Source organism: Protomyctophum bolini (assembly GCF_963924005.1).
Source record: "Protomyctophum bolini genome assembly, chromosome: 4".
NCBI lineage: Eukaryota > Metazoa > Chordata > Actinopteri > Myctophiformes > Myctophidae > Protomyctophum > Protomyctophum bolini.
The window spans coordinates 23472761-23486822 of NC_137865.1; the positions used below are offsets into that span (position 1 = coordinate 23472761).

General features: G+C 41.4%; 1 protein-coding gene across 1 annotated transcript; it reads right to left on the reverse strand.

Annotated features, from left to right (window-relative positions):
* Positions 1 to 11327: 11327 nt before the first annotated feature.
* On the reverse strand, positions 11328 to 13268 carry LOC308314094 (leucine-rich repeat-containing protein 4C-like; the record flags this gene model as incomplete). Its single annotated transcript, XM_080761502.1, has 1 exon — positions 11328 to 13268. The coding sequence occupies one exon, from the start codon at positions 13266 to 13268 to the stop codon at positions 11328 to 11330; it is 1941 nt and encodes a 646-aa protein (XP_080617628.1).
* Positions 13269 to 14062: the final 794 nt, after the last annotated feature.

Sequence of the window (14062 nt, forward strand, 5' to 3'; positions counted from 1 at the left end):
TTTATATTATATATAATATAAATATGTTTATTCAGCTTCAGTTACAAATATATCTAATCAAACTAAATCTAATTTTGAATTATTATTACTAGTCCTTACCCGTTCTGAATATATGAACAGAAAATGATATTCAGTGTGGGTAATGCGATGTAATAGATCACATTACTGATAGGCAGGGAATAGTTTACAGATGATCTTGGGAAGTTGGGTTAGGCACAAAAGTATAGGCTAATATGGATGGATGGATGGATGGATGGATGGATAGATAATGTTGCTGGTGGCCAACCGATAACCCTAACGGCTACCCTAACCCTAACCGATAACCCTAAGGGCTGCTGGTGAACCGAGCAAATTAAAACAAAAGCCTACGGGGCACCCGCACTCTTCTAACTTCTTCCCCGTTATGAGCCTACACTCCTGAGGAGTTGTAGATTTTCCTATGCAAGTCAATGGGAAAAATGTATTCACTAATAGATGCTGTAGTACAATCATAAGTACACCATTGATGTGTGATGTATATTTGTTGGTAATATTCTGCATAGAAATAAAGCTATTGAATATTTTCACTTTCGGTGTTGCACTTTGTAGACGGTCCCTAACTGCTCAGCTGACCGTCTGCTGCCCATAGAGATGCATATAATCTACTGTATTAAAGTCGGAGGTTGGATTTTTGGGCTTCAAATCAAGTTGCAGTTTTTGTGCTTTTTCTACACAAGTGGTGTCGACAGGGCAGCCAAATGTTAGTCATTGCATCTGTCTGTATGTATTTTATCATTGTATTTTACGGGATGTGTGTTTCCCTTCCGTCGAGTGGTGGCTTAAATTATTGATGTTCTGATCCAACAGAGCCACCCCGATAGATAATCATTCCGTTGTGATCGTGGCCGTGCAGATCAATGTTTCACATTTGTCACGGTTCAAGTCAGGAGAGTTTGTAGGACCCAAATGCAGGAGGAGGCAGAGGCAGAGCAGGTCATTTCAAAAGGTTTAATAACTCAAAAGAACTATAGAATACAAACAAAAACACTGGAAGCACAAAAGGTGTCAAGACAAGACACACGCAAGTTCGCAACATACCACAATGAACTAGCAAGGAAACACTGGGATCAGGGGGGGTATAAATACACAAGGGCACAGGTGAACAACACTGTGATAGGCTGGGGAACAAACAGGACAAGGTGGAAACACTAGGCTAATCACAGCACAGGTTGACAAGGGAGGCAAACAGTAACAAGACAGACAGGAAACATTATGAACAATTCTACAAAATACAAGCACACAAGGGTAAAGCAAAACTCAAACAGGAACTAGGAAAACAAGAACACAATACTTCATATAAGTATAATATAAATCAGAGGAACACAACAGAAAAGTAAAACACAAACCATAACTGGAAAACATGAAAACCATCACATGTCACGGATCGTGACAACATTAGGTGCAGGAAAGATGAGATCTGTAACTGCGCAACGCGCGTCGTCAGTGACCAGGCGTGTCACCCGCGTTTGGTTTGAAGTTATAATATGAAGTGACGTTCAAACATTGCATTGCAAAGTGGTTAAATAACCGTAGCAGGCTATGCGCCGTGTGTAACAGCTGCCTGTCTGCCACAATGGTGCCTGCGCTGTTTTTACCCGTGTGTGGTTTGAATCGTCAATCGCCTGTCCGTGCAAAGGACAGCAGCCAGAGGGGGAGGGGCCTGAGGTGGTGTGGAGCAGATCAGCGAGTTTTGAGGGGGTTGGAAATATCCCGGTCACTTTGAAGGCCGTAGTACTGTAAATATGACATGAATATGAATGCAAAGTAGTGGTTGATGTGTGGACAGGCTAGCTGTTCGTGTTGTGTATGGTGAGATGTGTGCAAACGGTGTGGTTTGGTAGGAGAAGACGGACAAAGGATGCAACAGTTTGCAACACGCACACACACACGCGGCGCCAAATTGTATAGCGCACTCTTTGTTGTGTTGCGGCGGTAGCTAGAGGAAGCATGCCAGTGGTGTAACGGTGAGAACGGTGGCCTGTGATGCAGGTGTCGCTAAGGGGCGGAGGTGTGTGAGCGTGCGAGGTTAATTCACTAATAAATTCATTATTAATCATTAATGTGTCAAATCGAAAAAAGGGCTTCGTTAAGACCTCCATATTCATATGGTCAATGCCTGTGTGAAAAGGGAGTGATTGGTGCAGGCAATGAGGAGATAAGGCGCTGTTTCTGACATTCAGACATTGACTGAATTATAGTATGATGATATGATATAGTATAGTTCTAATGCTTCTCACGAAATGTTATTAATTGTGATAAATGCATTTTTAATGCTTAACATCTTGAAATCAATTTTGTCCCTGACTTTACTGCCCCCCCTGTTACGCTGATGCAAATCCAGCTGTAAATGTCCCCCGACTATTTCTCTAGCCACATGACTTCAGAAAGCATATACGTATTTGTTTATAGGAAACCCTATACAAGAAGAAAAATATAAGCATCACTGTTTTAAAATTGTAATCTATGTTTTAGGTTGCATTACTGATGTAGCCTATAGTAAAGCATAACATCCCCCCCCCCTGTTACGCTTATAGAGGAAATTGATACATTTTCATAATTCAGAAAATATGGTTGATTAATATATTAAAATCTTACTCTGTGTTCACAATTTGCTATAGTCTTAATTACATGAGGAGTAAAGGCCATCTTTACATATAATGTCCCCCCTCTTATGTCCCTCCTGGCTCCTGTTACAGTGTAAACGGATATGGATATGGAACAATTTAAGCTGGAAAATATGTTTTTCTGACAGCTGAACATGCCCTCTTTCAGAAGAAAGTGTGTGTGTGTGTGTGTGTGTGTGTGTGTGTGTGTGTGTGTGTGTGTGTGTGTGTGTGTGTATATCGTCAAAAAACGACAATATCATGTCGAAAACCATAATCTTTTTATTCGACAGTCTGCAAGACAGGCGTGCACCATAGGAAACACCATGCCCATATAGGAAGCACCAAAGAAGACAAGGAAGAACCATAGGAAGCATCATAGAAGACAGGGAAGCACCATATGACAGGGAAGCACCATATGACAGGGAAGCACCATATGACAGAAAAGCACCATATGACAGAGAAGCACCATATGACAGAGAAGCACCATATGACAGAGAAGCACCATATGACAGGGAAGCACCATATGACAGAAAAGCACCATATGACAGGGAAGCACCATATGACAGAGAAGCACCATATGACAGAGAAGCACCATATGACAGAGAAGCACCATATGACAGGGAAGCACCATATGACAGAGAAGCCCCAGAGAAGCACCATATGACAGAGAAGCACCATATGACAGAGAAGCCCCAGAGAAGCACCTGCATATGACAGGGAAGCACCATATGACAGAGAAGCACCATATGACAGAGAAGCACCATATGACAGAGAAGCACCATATGACAGAGAAGCCCCAGAGAAGCACCTGCATATGACAGAGAAGCACCATATGACAGGGAAGCACCATATGACAGGGAAGCACCATATGACAGAGAAGCACCATATGACAGAGAAGCACCATATGACAGAGAAGCACCATATGACAGAGAAGCACCATATGACAGGGAAGCACCATATGACAGAGAAGCACCATATGACAGAGAAGCACCATATGACAGAGAAGCACCATATGACAGAGAAGCACCATATGACAGGGAAGCACCATATGACAGAGAAGCACCATATGACAGAGAAGCACCATATGACAGAGAAGCACCATATGACAGAGAAGCACCATAGGGAGCACCATAGGAGACACCATAGGATGCACCACAGAATACAGGGACGCAAACTATAGAAGACAGGTAAGCACCATAGAAAACAGGTAAGAACCATAAGCACTACTCAAGCTTCTGCTGAGCTATTGAACAAGTAATCATTAAGCACGATGTCATCAGCATCACATTCTTCTTTCTTCCGCCTTAGGCCTATTAGCCATAGTCAATGATAGGGGTGTTACTGACTCATCATCTGCTCCGTCTTGCTTTATTAAAAAAGAAAGAAAAAAAGAAAGAAAGAAATTAAAACATAAAAGTTGAAAAAGTAAGGCAATAGGAAGGGTAAACAAAGAGGCGTGAGATAGGGAGATATAGTTCATTGTGGCTGATTGCCTGATTGATTAATTGATAAACATAAATGGCATGGAGGACTGATGCGCACACTGAAGAACAAAGGGTATCGATTTTGTGATACAATTGTGATACAAATCACCTGCATAGAGTCCCCATGCTGCAACACGTCTAAAGCAATAGATGAAGCAGATTCATCAAGCAAGGTTATCTTTACCACTAGACTCCTTTGATGAGTAAGCTTGATTGAGGCATGATTTTTGAGGGGCGCTCAATGTTGTTTGTGTTTGCACCGTTTGTTTTACATCACCATTAGATCACCTAATCAACATGAGTTAGACTTTAGCGATTTTTTTGTTTGTTACTTTGGCATAATTAGTGCCCCATACAGCAGGCCTACTGACCCCACAGTGGCTATGAACTGCCACCTCTTATGGTCTTCTCCCATATCTGATTTCCACACTCTCCTCATCCCGTGCAAGGCTTTCCAGGCAACCTTCAGATCATGTTAGTTGAGGCAGTCCAGGCCCCAAGGTACTTGAAGTCCTTGACTGGTTTGAGCACCGTCCCATCTGCAGTGGCAATGGTTTTGTCAGGAAGGACCATGAAACATACTTTAAATGTTTGAAAAACAGCATGTTGTGAGACCTTTAAGTAATTATTTATTCACTTTACTGCCATCGTTTTTACTCATCTTTCAAGATCCACCAATTTTTTTTTTCAACACCAATGTAAACAAAGGATTTCCTTTTGGAAAGACGAGTCTCTCTTCTTTCCCCGAGAAAATAAATAAATAAATACATAAAAATAAAACATTGTAACCGCAATCTGACGTTCTTTAGTTGAATATGGCACAATCATGGAAAATAAATCAGAGATAGAAGCATTTTTTTTTAAATCAGACACTGATTAGCAGGTCCTGCAGAGTCGAAGATATGCAACAAAGGTACAGTCATCCTTTGTCTTCAGCCTCTGCGGGTTCCTGTCTCACAATGGGTTAATACTAATAAAAATAGAAATGTAATGAGGTGCCAGGCCTTGGAGTGTGTTAAAGGTAATCAGTAAAATCTCAAAATTAATTATAGTGTAGGTAAATTAAAATAGAAATAATATGTTATCTTCTGCTGATTAAAAGTCTATTTGCAGCATTATGTACTATTTGGAGCCTATGTGTTTTTCTTTTTTTGTATTATTTTAACGCATTAAGAAAAAAAAAAAAATCTATGCCAGACAGTATACTGGCAATACGCATATATTAATTTAACCCCAGCCTCAGGAACTGAATAAAGTGAGAAATGAGGAGTTTAATGGTGCATTAGTGGGTAGCTATAATGAGCCTTGAGCAGTATGTTTTGAATAATGCAAGTATTATGGAATCCAGGGCTATGTGCTTTGACCTTCATCAAAGAGCAAAACAATTTGCATCAGACAGTAATGCATTATTATAGAAATTGAATGTGTGTTTGGGTTTATTCATGAGATAGTGACTGACTGAATTTCTTTGGAGAAAGTTGTATGCACACATATTGTTGTATGGGTTTTGCTGAATAATTCTGAATTTGTTCCATCTCACGACGGAAATGTTGCTCTTTATAGTATTCTCTTGAACCTGCAAGTGGCAGTTGTGTGGATCTAATCTGTCCAGATTGTATGGGCGGGATCTTGGTGAGACAGCATGTGACGGCATTGAGAAGCGTCTGTTGCAATAATTGTATTTTAACTAGCGCCTTAAAATGTTTCTGGCACAACAGCGCCACTTTTGCCCTTACTGGTACTCTAGTCTAAACAGTCACATAGGTTAGGACAGACATTGCTGTTCCTTGGAGTGGTACGCACTACTAAAAAAAAAGTCTTCTGCAGAAGTGAAGAGAAATTGCTGCTGTATTGTATTTCTGCTGCTTGGCAATCTTTCTCTAGCTGGAAAGTTGGTACGCACGCACGCACGCACGCACGCACGCACGCACGCACGCACGCACACACACACACACACACACACACACACACACACACACACACACACACACACACACACACACACACAACAGAGAGAGAGAGAGAGAGAGAGAGGGAGACATATCAACCACCATGTGAGACGACGTGTTAGCACACTGTAGCCTGGGGTCTGAGATGAGTTGTTGTATGTAAACACTGGACCAAAGGGAGAGGAGCACAACGCCTGGCAAAGAGAAAATCAATGGCTCCCTGTCAGAGCAGTGCAGCACTGCACTGAAATGGAGCTACAGTAGACTGCTACAGGGATGTTTGTGCGGACAAATCCAAATTAAGACCCCGAAATGTGAGCCATTTCACAAGAAGTGAAGGTCGTTGCTTGTTATTAATGAAGATGATCCATTGCCTGGCTTCAGACAATGAAGGATTTTAGGAAGCTATTAAAGTTAGTTGAAAATCATGAAAAACGTCAAACATAGTATATGACATATAGTAAGCCTATAGTATAGTATAGTATAGTATAGTATAGTATAGTATAGTATAGTATGTAAGTATACATACTATACATATATAGTATAGTATAGTATAGTATAGTATAGTATAGTATAGTATAGTAGAGTATAGTATAGTATAGTATAGTATAGTATAGTATAGTATAGTATAGTATGTAAGTATACATACTATACATATATAGTATAGTATAGTATAGTATAGTATAGTATAGTATAGTATAGTATAGTATAGTATAGTATAGTATGTAAGTATACATACTATACATATATAGTATAGTATAGTATAGTATAGTAGAGTATAGTATAGTATAGTATAGTATAGTATAGTATAGTATAGTATAGTATAGTATAGTATAGTATAGTATAGTATAGTATAGTATGTAAGTATACATACTATACATATATAGTATAGTATAGTATAGTATAGTATAGTATAGTATAGTATAGTATAGTATAGTATAGTATGTAAGTATACATACTATACATATATAGTATAGTATAGTAAACCATGAAAAAATACATACATTTCATAATTTCTACACAACATAAAAAGACAAAAATCCCTTTTTATCATGCAGGAAATGTCATGTGTTTGATGTACCAATTAGTGTGCATAATCAGTGCTTTTTGCCTGACAACGCTGTATACTGTGTGTATTGTGTGTATTTGATATGGACAGTGCCTGAAGGACAGGAAGTAATTGAAGCAGACGTGTGCTATAACGCTCATATTGTATCATTCACTCACTGCTGCCCATTGTATGCCTGTTATCTCCTATTCTCACACATTGTTTTCAAGCAGGTGGGGTGCAGCAGTTAATCAGAGAATATAAAAACAAATATTGGTAATCAATAAATTAATAAAGAATTGATAAATAATCTATCCCTCTTTCGGGTGCATGCGGATGGCTGCACTCGGCAGCCTTTGTAAACTTTGTTCAGGTGAACTTAATGTTTGTTTTTAATCAATGCATGTGCGTGCGTGTGCTCCTGAGAAATCTCTGGACGGATGGCATGACCAATGCAACACTGCATGTCACATGATACTGACATGATACTGACCATGATACTGACTATTCAGACACAGCACCTAAGAAAATGAAAACAAAGTGTTTTAAAAATTAAGAACTTGAAAATATATTGGGAGTTGGGAAAACAGATGTTCAGGGGGAGGAGAGCTACACCTTTATACCCAAATCACGGGCAATATACTTAATTAAACCCTGCCAAAGTTAATAAATAATTGATAAATAATATATCCCTCTTTCGGGTGCATGCGGATGGCTGCACTTGGCAGCCTTTGTAAACTTTGTTCAGGTGAACTTAATGTTTGTTTTTAATCAATGCATGTGCGTGCGTGTGCTCCTGAAAAATCTCTGGGCGGATAGCATGACCAATGCAACACTGCATGTACCATGATACTGACTATTTTTTTTAAATTAAGATAATTTAAGATAACAATAAACATCTCAAAGGTGTAGTTCTTGACTCGTGAATATATTAAACTGCCCCCAACTTCCAAGTGAGGGACTCGCTTGTGCTGATCTACAAGTTGTCAAGTGAAGTGGGTGCTGTCTGTGATGTCATTTTTTGTCTGATGTAAGTGACGTTAGATGTTTCCAGTTGTCTTTTATGGTGGTGTGGATGATCTACATGGGAGCACTCGTGACATTCAGACAAAAATGAGATCTGCTCAGATTGTGCTAGAGAAAATACACAACACTTTAGTCACTTTATTTCCATGTAATTTTCTTACAGGTGTTAACCCATGGTCTTCCAATTCACTTCGAACTTGTAATCATTCAGAAACGTCTTTGAAAAATCTGAGAAATAATATCCCAGACTGTCCACCAGGATTGTACACTACTGTATGTTTCTTCGAGTCACTGGACTGAAAAAAGAATCCGACAATACAGAAAAACAACAATAGTTTATTTTTAACCATATTTTGTGTATTAACTACAAACTCTGGTTTCTATAATAGATCTTCATATCTTTTAAAGGTCATGAAAGAATGCTTACATGAAAACCAATTATTCTTTAACAGCATGTTTCTCTTTTTCACTTTTCGAACAGGTTGTTGGCACATGTAAAATCAAAATTTAAAAAGTTTTTGTTTTTGTTTAATTTTATTCTCAAAATGTATTTTTTATATATATAAATCTACCACTAGAACAGCATTCCCTCTCAGAGAAAAAAAATAGAATGTGGAAGAAACAATATTGTCAAAAATATTTAAGATATCGTACATACACATGAGATGGCCTGACTATAATGCAGCAATTTACCATCAGATTCCCAGGCAATTGATCTCCAACTAAAAGAAAATGAAAGCATGATGGTGCCTCTCTTACTTAAATGGGGACGGGGTAGACTTAAAATCTCACCACTAGCAATTCAAACACAGACTAAATAACACACCGGCCACTCATTCTATGGTTTACAAATGTGCCAAACTCCAGGGAAGTGCAATTCAAGGATAGTGTTTAGTAAGAAAATCAGGGGACAAAACAATTAGCTTTGTTTTGTTTGTGTTTTTCATTCTCTATGTGTAACTGTACTCTTCAGACATTAGTTGAACAGATGTTTATTATTTAACTACCTGATGTGAGAATTGGTAAAGCATTGGGGCCATTGGTACGCATCTGCTTCAGTGCAAGTTTTCATCCATTATGCCTAGGGAGTATTTTAACACTGCACAGTAAAATCCTTAGTGCTATTTTAACCCTGAAACATTCAGAGTTAAATGAACCCTCTGGATTTATTGTGAATATCTACAATGATACCATTTTTCAAGATCTTCTGTTGAATTTGGAATTGTATGCGTATGAGAAATGTTCTATGCAATATAAACAAAACAAAATTAAGCACAACAGACGTGGTATAACCTTATACATATTTGAGGGCAAGTGAAAAAATAAAATAAAACTTGACTTAATCTCTAAAGACACACATGGGGCATCTGTCTAATCCTTGGATTTGACAAATACTTGGCTAGCCTCTGTGTTTACGATGCCATTTTCACCGTTGGGTCTTTGCATTGGTTTCCAGGGTACGGCTGTCTGTGAAGTGGTGTCCATCTGAAGCCCATGGGCACATCAATTAAAATGGAAATTGTGTTGTGTGCTACTGCTAAGGGAGATCAAGGAGAGGCACAGGTGCAATGTGAGCATCTGGTTGATGCCAATCCCACAAGCACCACCCCCACCAACCTCCCATAAAGCCGCTCACAACATATAAACCCTGGCACTCTCTCTTCTGGGCCCTGTCCTAAGCTTGGCATGCAGAGGTGTGCATCTGGGCCCGCTAGGCACAGTCCACATGTTTGAATGTGGTTCACAGATGACAGGCGATGTACAGGCAGCTGTATGAAGGGTTTAAGATCCTTCTCCAGCTCATCACTGTGCCTTTTACTGCACCCAGCACTGAGGTCAGGGGTCATACCGTGAGTTTCATAGCAATTTACTATGTTATTACCAAGCACCTTATGCCCTATTTATACTCTGTCGAATGGCGGTGCTCCACAGAGAAAATAGATCTACAAGCACACATGTTGTGATGCAGCATTACATTATGGGATTGTGTAGGCTATTTCCGGTGGGGACACCATCGTACGCTAAAGTATAAATTGAGCGTTTAAAATAGTCAGTCCATCAGAGATACAGGGGCGACCTTTTAAGATGATAGATGCCGGTAATTTCCCCAAAAGTATAGACTAGGTATTTTTCATATTAGGCCAACTTTTGTTCTACAAAACAATGTTGTAATCTTTTATTTTGATATTTCCCATTTGCATTGTTGATCGTAGCCCTTAATGTTTGTCAACCGCCTAGGCATCATGAATTTCACGGATCAGGAAGAAGGATTATGCAACCAAATGACATCTTCTTTATAATATCTCTGCAAAGCTGAAAATATAAATAACAGATGCAAAGGATGTGGAAAAGAGTCACAAATAGGCATTTTCTTTCAGAGATACACCATCAAAGTTAAACAGAAAGTTAGCTATAGTTTGTTTAGTTTTTACAGTCATTGAACTTGGGTCATAAACCTCTCATTTTATGTCCTCAGTCTCTTGATAGTAGAGCCCAGAGTGCATGCTGTGTGTTGTAGTGTGTTGTGACAGATTTAATGAAATGTATCGTTTCATCACTCACAGACCTGCCACTCACTCCCAGATAATGACCAAGCTTTTAATTCTTCAAAATTAACAGATGCTCACAAGCGGTTTCATCCGTTAACTGATAGCAAGAGAAAAGACTGATAGGATACTTTGATAATAGTGTGTGGAAAACAAGGTTCCTGTTTCGTAGCAGACTCAATCTGCCACATACAACAATTCTATTTTCCTTCAGGGGTTATAGTTTTTGTTTTGTTCTGTTTTGTTTTTGACAGACATTTCACACAGAGTTTGAAAGCATATTAGTAAACCAATCATGTAAAAAACGGAAAAAACCAAACAAAAACAACAGTTGATGAATCAGGTGCTGAAAAAATAATTGCAGGATACTTTTTTCTTGATTTGACTACAATAGTTTTTTCTTAAATAAATAACTTCTGTTTTGTAAAGACACTTTTTGAAACAGTAGACATACCCTAATTCCCAAAGTCATTGAATAAACATCACCGACCACTGATTAGCCAAACACGCTTCAGTCTGTTCCTCCATGCTCCACCCATTGTCCACACAGGCAATTTTCAATAATGTCCTTATTTAATTTCCTTGTTTTCATATTGTCTCATTATGAAAAAAACAACAAAAAAAACATATTAGATCTGGGTCTCTTGTACATTGTCTTTTGAGCTGGCCCGAATTAACAAAGGTTCGTGCGCTGAGCTGTGTATGGAGTTGAGGGTAGAGGCGTGGTTGTATGCAGTCTTATAGGTGTTGTAGTGGTTCAGGTGCTCATGCTCCAGTGGAGGCAGCGTTAGGTGCCCCTCCATCCCTGGCCCGCCCGTTACACAGTCCTCATCCACGTTGATGATCTCGATGGTGCGCTGGGGCGCGTGGTGGTTCTGCTGGTGGTGCTGCTTCCGCATCTTGTAGAAGATGATCAGCATGACGGCCGCCATGAGGGTGATCGCCACGAAGCAGCCGATAATGATCTTTGTGGTCTTCATCACCTCGTCCAATCCGTTGAGGGAGCCCTCGCCGCCGAGCTCCGTGACGGGGACGGTGTAGGTCCTCTCTGTGGCGCGGGTAGAGAGTGGGGTGCGGGCGGTGGTGGTGGTCGTGGAGGTGGGGGACATGGACTCCCAGGAGCCCGCCGAGGCAGTGGGGCCCACCTTCTGCTGCACCGAGGTGAAGCCTTCGTTGTGTGGTGTTTCGATGGTCTCCACCGTCACCGTGGTGAAGTAGCTGAAGCTGCTGTTCTCCGTCGAGGAAACGTTGAGTGTGGCGGAGGCCGTGGTGTTGCCTGCGGAGTTGCTCACCATGCAGGTGTAAGTGCCCGTGTCCTGCATGGTGACGTTGGTGAAGTTGAGAGTGCCGTCGTTCAGCACAGAGATTCGGATCTTGTACGCGCCATGTGTCATGATCGACCCGTTGGGCGTAATCCAGCTGACCGAGGTCAGGGAGCTGGCCCTGCATTTCAGCTCCGCGGCACTGCCCTCGGTCACATTTAGGTCCGCTGGAGGCTCCACAATAACGGGAGCATAACAGTGAAAGTAATTCTGGTCCAGCTCGCCGATGTAGCGCCCCTTGTGGCTTGTGGGAGAGCTGCAACGAGCACAGCAGCTCGTGTTGGCCGGCACCATCTCCTTTAGCCACCAGCTTAGCCAGAGGATGTCACAGTTACAGTTCCATGGGTTGTGGTGCAAGTGCACCCGCTCCAGGTGGTGTAAAGGGGTGAAGAGATCATGGGGCAAGAGTGTGAGGTTGTTGTGGGCCAGGTTGAGCTCCACTAGTGACTGCAGGTCGTCAAAGGAGTTCCTCTCAATGGTCTGGATCTGGGCGTGCATCATCCATAACTTCTGCAAGTGGATGAGCCCTTTGAATGAACCTGGGCGGATGACAGAGAGCTGGTTCCCTGACATTTCCAGCTCATCCAGTTTCACCAGGGGGATGAGGTTGGGAATCTCCTTCAGATTGCACATGCCCAGATTCAGGTATCGCAGATTGCTCAGGCCCTCGAAAGCCCCCTCGGATATGTAGGAAAGGCGTTTGAGCTCCCCAAGGTCCAGCCTCCGTAACGAGGGCACTCTGTTGAACGCATATGAAGGAATGCTCTCTATGGGGTTATTTCTCAGCCAGAGCTCCTTCAGCTTAGAGAGGTACTCAAATGCCCCGTTGGGGATGGTGGTGAGCCGGTTATCAAACAGCTCCAGGGTATTGAGGCTGGCGAGCCCATTGAAGGCGCCCAGCTCAATATTCCGGATGTGATTCTTACTCAGCTGCAGGATCTCCAGGTGTCGCAGGTGCTTGAAGCTGTCCACCTTGATGACCTGGATGAGGTTCTCTTGCAGATTCAGGTACCGCGTGTTGGTGGAGATGCCATCAGGGACATCGCGGAGGCCCCGCCTTGTGCAGATGACCTTACTAAACTGGTTGCTGCAGGAGCAGACGGAGGGGCAGGTTTGAGCACGCACCAGGCCTGCAACCACCAGTAGCTGGAGGGCCAGGAGCAGCACAAGCAAAGGGTCGGACAAGGCCCGGTTCAACCTAGGACCTCTCATCGTCTGCTGCTGAGAGGAGGTCATCTTGTTTAACATTCATAATTCATTGGCTGGTCTTTCACACTTTGGAAAGAGGTTATGGGCAGGCTGAAATGAGAAGAGAGAAAAAGAGAAGAGAGATTAATAAGTGCTATATTTTTTGTCGTTTGAGGAATAGTGAAAACAGCTGATCTACATCTGCATTGTGAGATTATGTGCTATTTTTTTTTCCTTCTTTTTTTCTTTTTCTTTTTTTCTTTTACAGTTTTCACCTAATGCATAAATAAAGGGCAAAAAGGTTAAGGAAAGTTTATATGATATATGTGACATTCTACCATAGGTAGAACAGTAGGACATGTAGTTGTCCACCGCTTATCCACATGAACATATTTCGACATAAGCATTGCATTTGTGTGTGCATGATGTACATCAATGAAGTGGTCCCAGTTGACAACAATGTACGCACGCACACAGGCACGCACGTCGCACACACGCGCACACACTCACACACACACACACACACACACACACACACACACACACACACACACACAGACGAAGTGGTGATAACCTTGGTCGTGTTTATATCCATCTCTGTTTCTGCAGTGTCCTCCTTGCACTCTCAATCTCAGTCACATAAAACAAAATCACAATGTCGGCTCTAACTTCTCCTCTGCGTCTTCTCCGGAAGGAAGGGTGGGAGGAAGAGAGGCAGCCATGTGATTTATATTTCAGACTGAGGAGACATAAATAATAGGGAAGCTTGCCACCCACCAGTCCTTCAATCGAACCAAGATATCTGGAAACTTCTGATTACAACTCAGAGTTGCTCATCTATGTGACTAGACTTT